The following is a 9,704-nucleotide window of genomic DNA, read 5'->3' as shown; positions in this document are numbered from 1 at the left end:
CGCTGGGGCCAAGCTCAGGCTTCTCTCGGGCAAAGCTGGTACCAAGCGCCCCCGACCCAGCGTGTGCCCGTGCTGTGCTGGAGACCAGAGACCCGCTGGAGTGGGTGGCGGTGGCAATCTAAGCGCACCAGCAGAGGAAGCCCTGCCCTCTGCAAGGCCAGAAAAGCAGTGCTGGGCTCTGCAGTCCTGGCAGAAGAAGGCTTGGCTAGCTGCAGTGCTGCTGAGGCCCCTGAAGGCCTGTGGGGGAGGGGAGGCTGACCTCCAGGAGGACATGGTGCTGCTGAAAATGTGCTTCAGTTTGCATATGCTGTGATCCAGGAACACTGTGAGAACCATGCACTGGTTCTTTGATGGTATCTTCACGGGGCTGAGCAAGGGATTGTTGGAATAAGTACCAGGGGAGTGTGGGAGTAGCCAGGTGATTGGAACCCCCACTGTGATGGGCTTCCTGTTCATGGACCAGCTGGATGAACTTGGGTCAGACCGTGACGCACTGCAGGGCTGGCATTCAGTTGCTGGTTGACAGAAACCAAATCTACCTGAGGTGCCACCTGGGCTTCCTCAAAGGAACCATATTCCTGACAATAAAGATTTGGATGCCCGCGTTTTTATGTTGCGGAAGGAAGCCGAGCTACAGCAGATACCAGAAGCAGTTACAAATGCTGCAATACCTCTTGTATGGGCTTCAGGAACACCAGGGCAACCCCAAGCAGGGGAACCAGTAATCATCCAGTGGAAGCCAAATGGCAGAGCAGCAAGTCAAAAGCTGTACCCAGTTAAACTACAAGTCAGGAAAGGGTTGGAGTCCTTAACTGAACAAATCACAGATTTTGGGTTACTAAGAGAATGCCAATCAGAACATAACACTCCAGTATTACCTGTCAGGAAGCCAAATTCAGAAGAATATAAACTGGTGCAAGATTCACGAGCTATAAATCCAACTGTGCAAGATGTCCATGAGGCAGTAGCACACCCGTATGCCCTCCTGACCACCCTGAAGGAGAATGAGGAATGGTTTACTGTATGAGATGTGAAGATGCGTTCTTCTGCCTTGTGCTGGCTGCTGCCAGTCACCAATCGGTTGGTTTCAAATGGGAAAGCCCTGAAACTGGTCGAGAAACCCAGCTGTGCAGGGCTGTATGACTGCAAGGAGTTAAAATAGCCCTACAGTCTTTGGAAATCAATTAGCCAGGGAGTTGGAAAGCTGGCAAAAGAGGTAGGAAAATGTCGCCTTGCTGCAATAGGTAGGTGACATACTGCTAGCAACCAGTAGTAAAGAAGATTCTATAACAAGGACCTCCTAAACTTTGGGGGCTAGCAGGGTACAAAGTACCCTGGGAAAAGGCAGAGACCACCCCAGAAGAAGCAACCAGTTGGGGATTTACAATTTGCCTGGGCCAGCAGAGTCTTGGAGCTGGAGGAAAAGGGACATTTGTCAAATCCCAGAACCCAAATGAAAACAAGAGCTCAGAGCATCCCTGGGAATGGCCGGGTGGTGTCACTTACGGATAATGAATTTGGGACTCATTGCCAAACTTCTATATGAAGGTGTTGGAGGAAAGGGAAACCTCCTTGTCTGGACTCAGGAGTGCAGAGATGCCTTTACGGAATGGAAACGGACTGGAATGAGTGCTCCAGCTCAAGGCCTCCCAAATCTAGAAAACCCATTGGAACTCTTTGTGCATGAAAGGTGACATGTTGCCTTAGGAGTGTTGGCCCAGAGACTGGAACCATGGAGCAGAGCCGTGGGGAGCTTTTCCAAACAGCTGGACAGTGTCAGTAAAGGACGGCCAACCTGTCCGCACACGGTGGCAGCTACAGTATTACCGATGCAAGAGGCCCAGGAACTGACACCTGGGCAAAAATGACATGATCTCGGTGGAAAAGAAGAAGTAACTCATGATTGTTTAAAGACAATGGCAGAGGTATATTCTAGCCGAGTGGAATTAAAAGGCACGCCAACAGAAAATGGAGACTGGGACTTATTTGTAGGTGGTAGTAGTTTTGTGCGAAATGGGACCCAAAGAGCAGGACATGTGGTGGTAACTATCAGAGAGAGAAGAGAAGCCAAAGCCCTCTCATCTGACACGTGGGCCCAAGAGGCAGAACTCACAGCCTCACTAAGGGCACTGGGATTATTACCAACAGACAAGGCTTTTTTAATGTATGGACATATTTGAAATTTGCCTTTGGAATAGACCATGCCGATGGGGCTGTTGGAAAGAAAGAAAGAAAGAGGACTCTGAACCTCTCAAGGATCCCCAGTCAAATTATGAGGCAAAGACCCCACAATCATTTCAGGTGACCAGCTGACCCAGGGGGCTGGCAATTATGCATTGTAAAGTGCAGCACCTTGGAGATAGCTCGGTGCATCTAGGACAGCAAGTGGCAGATCAAGCAAGGAAAGAAGCAGCTGAAAGTCAAATATTGCTGGTCCTGCCAGAGAAACGGCAGAAATTAGGACCTAAGAGCCCACAGGATCCACCAGAAAACAATCAGTTGGCTAATATACTGAAGGCAACCCAAATCACGGATGATGGGTGACTCCTTCGCATCAACTAAAATTTACAGAGGAAATTATGTGTGAATTGCTTAAAAGGAAGCACCAAGAAACTCCCTGGGGAATTGAGAGTTGGGTAGAAGACTTGAAAGGGCAAGTTCTAAATGTACCATGACTGGGAAAACAAAAAGCAGAGTGAAGAAGCCTGAGTTGTACCTGAAGAATAACCCTCACCTACCCCAATGATCTTTCCCAGGGCTGACAAAGCCCAGGGGATTACTGGCAATTAGACTTTTTCCAAGTTACTGCAGCAGAATGGGTATCCGTACCTTTTAGTCATGACAGATGCTTTTTCAGGCTGGCGGGAAGCTTTCCCTCGCCGCAACAATAAGAAATATCATAAGTGTACGTTCAGAGATTATACTGAGGTTTGGGGTACCCATAGGACTTTCTTTGGGCAGGGCTCCACACTTGGTAGTAGAAGCCCTTCACCTTTTAGCTAAACTAGGAGGGGTAAAATGGGATCTCCACACTCCATGGAGACCTCAATCAAGCGGGAAAGTAGAAAGAATGAAGCAAAGCCTGAAAGGACAGATGAGTAAAATCTGCCAAGAACCTCAGAGAGAGCAGTCAGATGCTTTTCCCTCAGCATTGCTACAGATACAGGATCCAGCGTAAACGGAAGGAGAGAGTTAGTCCTTTGGAAAGGATACATGGTAAACCTTGCCAGGTGACAGAACTGGGAGTGAATCCCAAAATAATAGAAGGGAAACATGGCTTAAAAGAGTATGTTCAGCCTCTAGGAAAGGTCCTGTCCTCTCTCCAGAGGTACGTCACTGTGAGCGCAGATCTGTCCCTGGACGTGCCTGTACATCACTACCGACCCGGAGATTGTGTGTATCTTAGAACGTGGTTGGATGAACCGTTGAAGAGAAGTGAAAGGACCTTTCCAGATTTTGCTCAGCACCTACGCTGCTGTCAAGCCTGAAGGAGTCACTCCATGGACGTGCCATAGCAGGGTTTAAGCAGCCACATCACCAGAATGGACTGTCAAGCAAGAAAAACCTTTATGCTTGAAACTACCTCCAGAATCATGAAGTTCTAGGTTTGGTATCTTGCATTATTGCCAGACAGCGTATAAGTGAATGACTGAAATGCGACCCCAGATAAGACTGGGCTGTCTACAGGGAAGCTGGAGTCTTCTACTTGCCTCTCCTTTGTAGATATATGTTGAAACATGTTTTACAGATGTATAGAATTTGGCCTGTGATGTGGTATGCTAAATCCTCGACTTGGGTGGGATCAGGAGGAGTCATGGACACGGAATACTCATTTGAAAATTGTTGAAGAATCGATAAATGCTGTTAGGAGGAGTGATTGTTGGGTAGGTACCCATTTCCCTGAATGTCCTCATGCAGGAATGCCTGTAGCTGGTATCCCCATCCCATTGGGGACTAGTGGGAGTAACTGTGGCTAAGACCAAAATACACTCACTGGAACGAGACTGACCTCCAGACCTGGGCAATACTGAATCCACACTCAGTGTGAAGTGTGTTACTAAAATGAAGCCGAGACACACCAAAATGGAACTCTGGTCTTTGTGGGGCCCTACCCACATTGTGATTGCCCAATGCATTTCATGAAGCTGTCAGAACTAACTAGCCGTAGGTACTGGAACGTTCCACTGGGTACGGGGTGGTGCTGGATATGTGCCATGTAGCACAAAAAGCGTTACCACCAAGGTGGTCGGGTAGATGTACACGGGGAGGGATTTTTCCTGATATGACTGACTGAGACACTGGAGAACAGTCGGTGGGGAACAACTTACCTGCGGAGATACAGGCAGAATCAACCACCCCTTCCAGAGAGACCCACTGGGTTTCACTCTTTTGCTGGGTGGTTTATTCCTTGGCGAGGGGCTGCTGAACTGGGGAAGGCAGTGACAAAGAGATCCACAGGAAAGGAAGAGATGGCCAAGGACACTGCAGATGCCATAAACTGCACTCTGTACGGCAGAGACAATGGCCGTACGCAAGGGGAAAACCCTTGGGTTCTCTTGGTGACTTCCAGCCTTGCCCGTGCCCTTTGCCTTCCATCTCACGTTGCCCTACGCTGTCCCACGGCTGCTGCTTTTCCCCGGCAGGCCGCAGGCACCCATCTGGCTTCCCCACCGTGCTCTCACCCTGCCCTTGCCGCACATGCACTGATGTCTGCCCACCCTCACACGCTGTGCCTGCAAACACACAGACATGGACTGATCTCATACTCCTTCTGGGCGACGTCTCCCACCACGGCACAAGCCCCTGAGTGACATTTCCTCCTCCTGACCTCCAGTCTCCACTTTCCCAGCTGCACTGGGTGGCAGTGCTTCTCCCTCCTGCTCTTCCCTACCGCCAAGGAAAGCTCCACCACCTGGGAAACCACCCTTCAGGCGGGCATCCCGACCCGTCACCCTCCTTGTGGCCTTTCCCCTGACCATGCCACGGCCTCACCGCGCTCTTCCAAGGCTGCGAGCCTTTCAGCTTCTCGCATAGACACGAGCAAGCCGTGTGCCTGCTGCGGTGCAGTCATGTCCTCAGGCAGCAGCGACGTGACAAGCAAGAAAGAAGCCCCTTGGTTCTGCTGGCCTGCCCGAGACACGGGCAGATGGAGCTTAACAGCACGTGTCCCAGCCATGAGTCAGGGGCTGCCCTACGCGCTGTGTCAGGCAGAGGTGACCTCACCGCCCCTTTCCCAGGCACATTGCTGCTGGTGGCCTGTCCCCTCCGCAGGCAGAACTGGCCTCACTGCCCCCGCCACAGCCATTGGCTTCCTGCTGGAATGTGAGTCCCTGAGACACAACTGACCACGAGATACCGTCCTCAGCCGTCACCCTCCCCGTGGCCCAGCACCCAGCAGATGAAGGGAAGCTTCTGTCAGCCAATTTATCTCATGGATTTCCTACCTACCATTTGGGTGGAAGAACAGTCCTCAGGGGAACTGCTTTGTTTCTACTGGACCATGTATCGTCTCTGCTTCTGCGCCTCTGTTTTCCCTTCTTCCCCCTGCTATCCCATCCCAGCTGAGCTCTCCAGGGAAGTGAGTCAATGAGTCCTAGAATATCTCAGGTTGGGAGAGGCCCCTGTAAATGCCCTTGTCCAGCTGTCCTGCTCAAGGCAGGGTGAACTGGTTGGCATCTCTCAAGGGCTCTGCCCACTTTGGCATCATCCACAGAAGGGTCTGGAAAGCCACTTTGTCAACTTGTACTGGGAGACAATAAAGACATTCAACACAGCTGGCCCAACTGCTTGCACTGGAAGATGCCACTAGTCAGTGGCCACCAGGAGGACTTGACCACTGGTGACATTTGGTCTTGAGCCCCTGTGGCGTATGATGCACCGACTCTGGGAGAGGATCGAAGGCACGAAGACACTCAAAGACACCTCGAAGACACTTTATTAATCAATAATCAAGCAAGCCTTTTATACCTTTGCAGGGGGCCGACGTGTCAGCCTGTAACTGTGCTCAGCAATTTTCCACTCTGGGCTCTTTTTTTATTACAGACACAGCAGCTCAGCAACTCCCTTTATCTACAAGGCCACAAGCTCTGCAGACCACTCCCTAGCTTCAAGTTTCTCCTCTTGCTCCCATGGCTTCCTTCCAACAGGCATAACTGTGTCTCTCTCCCAAGGTCGGGTTTTGCTCCCTGATGCTGTTGAGCTAGCTCGAGACATAGCCACAAGCCCCCAGCCAACTTCCCCCCACAGTATCCTCCATTTCTTCACTCCAGAAGTCACCCATCTGCCTATACAGAAAGTTCAGGAGAAAAAGTCAAAACCCTTGCAAAGGTCCAGGTACAAACCATCCCCTTCTTGCCTCAATACGTATGGGTGCAGCAACCCCTTTGATGTCCCACAGTTACCTGGAAATGGCTGCAGGAGTATTTCCAGCGTCATTTCCCCAGACACTAAGGTGAGGATGACCAGCCTGTATTTCTCCCAGTTGTCCTTCTTGCTTTTCCTGAACAAAGGCTGGATGTCTGCCGTTTCCCAGGACCCCAGAACCTCCCTGATTGCTCGGACACATTTGAGGGCACCATCCAGAAAGGGTGCCGTGATCAGACCGAGGCACTTGCAATGAGCCTGCCCAAGGCGGGTGAGATGAATCTCCCTGGGACAGTGGCCTTTGTTCCTGCAGTCACACACCGGAACGGCCAGGCGCTGGGAGGTGTCCCCACCTCAGCTGGCCTCATGCACTGCTGGCATGGTTGAACCCCAGCCTCACGCGCACAGGGGTGCTCAGAGGCACCAGCCCGTCCCTGGCACGTGTGGAGGCAGAGCACTGCAGCAGGCACAGTGACTGCCTGGCCTCCTGCTGCCCCTGCCAGAGGCTGGCAGCACCTCAGCCCAGGGGTGTCGCGCCCTGCTCAGCACCTCGCGGAGATGGCCCTCGTCATGAGCAACGGGCACGGGGACCTCGGTTCAAGGAAGCACGTTGCAGTGCTGCATTCAGGTGGTCTCCACCAATCCAGAACATATTATGGAGGCCAGCACCGTCACAGAGTGCCCGTTGCCTGCCCCTGCCTGCGCTCACAGGACTGCCACGCAGCACGGCGGTGACCAAGCTGCCAGAGCACTCAGGCCTTACACCAAGGCATGGGGTCAGAAGGAGAGTGTGGAAGTGGAAGGAGGACAGCACTGGAGAGCCAAGGGCTGGTGTTTCCTGGTACTGCTGCCATGCCAGGAACCTTTTCCCCTCTGTCTGTGGACACAGGAACAGTCCCTGCAGCTCCAGAAAGGCCTTGGAAGGAAGAATCCCAGCAAAAATAAAGTTGCCTAATGGCCCTTTGGCTTTGTTAGATGAAGAGAGAGCAGGGCACCTTCAGAAAAGAAAATCACAGAAGGAATTAGAATGGGGATGACAACTTCATCAGAACAGAAATACCACAAGTAACTACAAAAAATTCAGAAGACAGTCAGGGTCTGTGATGAACTACATTATAAATGCTATTCATAATTTTATTCCTTCAGAACATCCAGTTATCAGTTTGCACATTGCACCCTTCAGCTCCTGGTTCCTCATGCTGTAGATGAGGGGGTTCAGTGCTGGAGGCACCACTGAGTACAGAACTGACACCACCAGGTCCAGCGGTGGGGAGGAGATGGAGGGGGGCTTCAGGTGGGCAAACATGGCAGTGCTGAGAAAGAGGGAGACCACGGCCAGGTGAGGGAGGCACGTGGAAAAGGCTTTGTGCCGTCCCTGCTCAGAGGGGATCCTCAGCACAGCCCTGAAGATCTGAACGTAGGACAGAATAATGAAAACAAAACATCCACAGGCTAAACAGGAACTAATCACAATAAGCCCCACTTCCCTGAGGTAGGTGTGTGAGCAGGAGAGCTTGAGGATCTGTGGGATTTCACAGAAGAACTGTCCCAGGGCATTGCCTTGGCAGAGTGGCAGTGAAAAAGTATTTGCTGTCTGTAGGAGGGAGTTGAGAAACCCACTGGCCCAGGCAGCTGCTGCCATGTGGACACAAGCTCTGCTGCCCAGCAGGGTCCCGTAGTGCAGGGGCTGGCAGATGGCCACGTAGCGGTCATAGGCCATGACGGTGAGGAGAGAACACTCTGCTGAAAGGAAAAAGACAATCAGGAAGAGCTGTGCAGCACATCCTGAGTAGGAGATGTCCCTGGTGTCCCAGAGGGAGTTGGCCATGGCTTTGGGGAGAGTGGTGGAGATGGAGCCCAGGTCGAGGAGGGAGAGGTTGAGGAGGAAGAAGTACATGGGGGTGTGCAGGTGGTGGTCACATACTACAGCAGTGATGATGAGGCCATTGGCCATGAGGGCAGCCAGGTAGATGCCCAGGGAGAGCCAGAAGTGCAAGAGCTGCAGCTCCCGCGTGTCTGCCAATGCCAGGAGGAGGAACTGGGTGATGGAGCTGCTGTTGGACATCTGCTGCCTCTGGGCATATGGTCCTGTCACAGAAGAAAATGTACAGCGATAATTTAGGGGAGACTTCTGCAAGCAAAATCAAAGCCATTTCCCACAGACCATCCCCCCGTCACACACAGACATCCCCCTCTTTTCTCGGAGACCTTCCTGCAGCTGTGTGGCTGCAGCCCTGCTTGGTGCTGGCCGTGTGGGTGATGAAGAGCAGGGCATCTGCCCACGGGCTCTTGACCAGCCAGCCCCACTCTGCAGCAGTGGGTGGGGGCAGGGACCAGTCCTGGTGTTTAACTTTGTCCTCTGAAACCAGTGCCAAGGCAGAAGGGCTGGTCAGCGTCTGCAGCGCCAGTGCTAAGGAACGGGAAGGGTGAAGGCATTGTAAGAGAGTTTTAGTTTTTTTCACAGCTCCCCCCCATCTCTCTTGTTGAGTATTTTCAGATGTCAGAAAAGCAGAGCATTTTTGCTGCCCTCCGGTGGAACAGAGTGAGGTCTGTGAGGCAAGAGGATTGCCTGTGGGTGAGTGCCCAGTGAGGGGAGGTGGTCTGTCCTTCTGGTTCCCAGTTTCTGTGGGCTTGCACCTTCCTGAGATGAATGGTGGCCACACTCCCATGTTACCCTGAAATACCACAAGGCACTGCTGAGAACGGTCTGACCCACCACAGACCAGTAAAGGTTGTAGACTTTCATCAGAACTCAGCATCCCACCCACAGCAAAGGATACACAGCTCATTTCACCCACCCCAGCAGTGTTTTCTCCATCACAGAAACTCTACGCATCTACGTGGGGCTTTCAGATCGCTAATGGGTGCGAGGGGACAGGTTTCTATTCTGGAGGGCAACGCACTGCTTGGAAGGGAACTTCAAGGAGGTAGCCAAGTGCCCTAACAAGAGCATCAGGTTCAGGGAGAACCAGCCCATTGCCCAGCCCCACATAGGGCATTGCCCACAGCCCCACGGGTGAGAGGAAAGCTGGGACACTTGTTCCCATGGACACAGCTGCAGGAGAGGACCCACAAGGTCAGAGTGTGACTCTGCAGCTGAAACACCCATCCCCAGAGAGCCTGACAGCAAGAGCTAGAGAATAAAACTAACCCAAAACGGCAGAGAAAGAAGTAAAATTGCACTGATGGTAGGTAATGCCTAGGTAAGAGTGTCCAGGGCGAGCGAGCCAGGCACTGAGGGCAGTGTTGCCCTTGCCCAGCTCTGCTCGCCACCTCCCACTCACCAACACTGCCGGGCAGCTGCTCTCAGCCCCTGTGCTCTGCAGAGGGACCGGGGCACG

The 9,704-nt window shown here is 52.4% G+C and overlaps 1 protein-coding gene across 1 annotated transcript; it reads right to left on the bottom strand.

Moving 5' to 3' along the window:
* Window positions 1-7,489: 7,489 nt before the first annotated feature.
* Window positions 7,490-8,428, bottom strand: LOC130143394 (olfactory receptor 14A16-like). The gene has a single exon (XM_056326079.1). It carries the CDS (start codon window positions 8,426-8,428, stop codon window positions 7,490-7,492), a length of 939 nt encoding a protein of 312 aa, XP_056182054.1.
* Window positions 8,429-9,704: the final 1,276 nt, after the last annotated feature.

The sequence above is a fragment of the Falco biarmicus genome, unplaced genomic scaffold (genome assembly GCF_023638135.1).
Source record: "Falco biarmicus isolate bFalBia1 unplaced genomic scaffold, bFalBia1.pri scaffold_27, whole genome shotgun sequence".
In the NCBI taxonomy this organism is placed as follows: Eukaryota; Metazoa; Chordata; class Aves; order Falconiformes; family Falconidae; genus Falco; species Falco biarmicus.
Note: the sequence above shows the minus strand (reverse complement) of the source record. Positions and strands in the feature narration are given on the sequence as shown.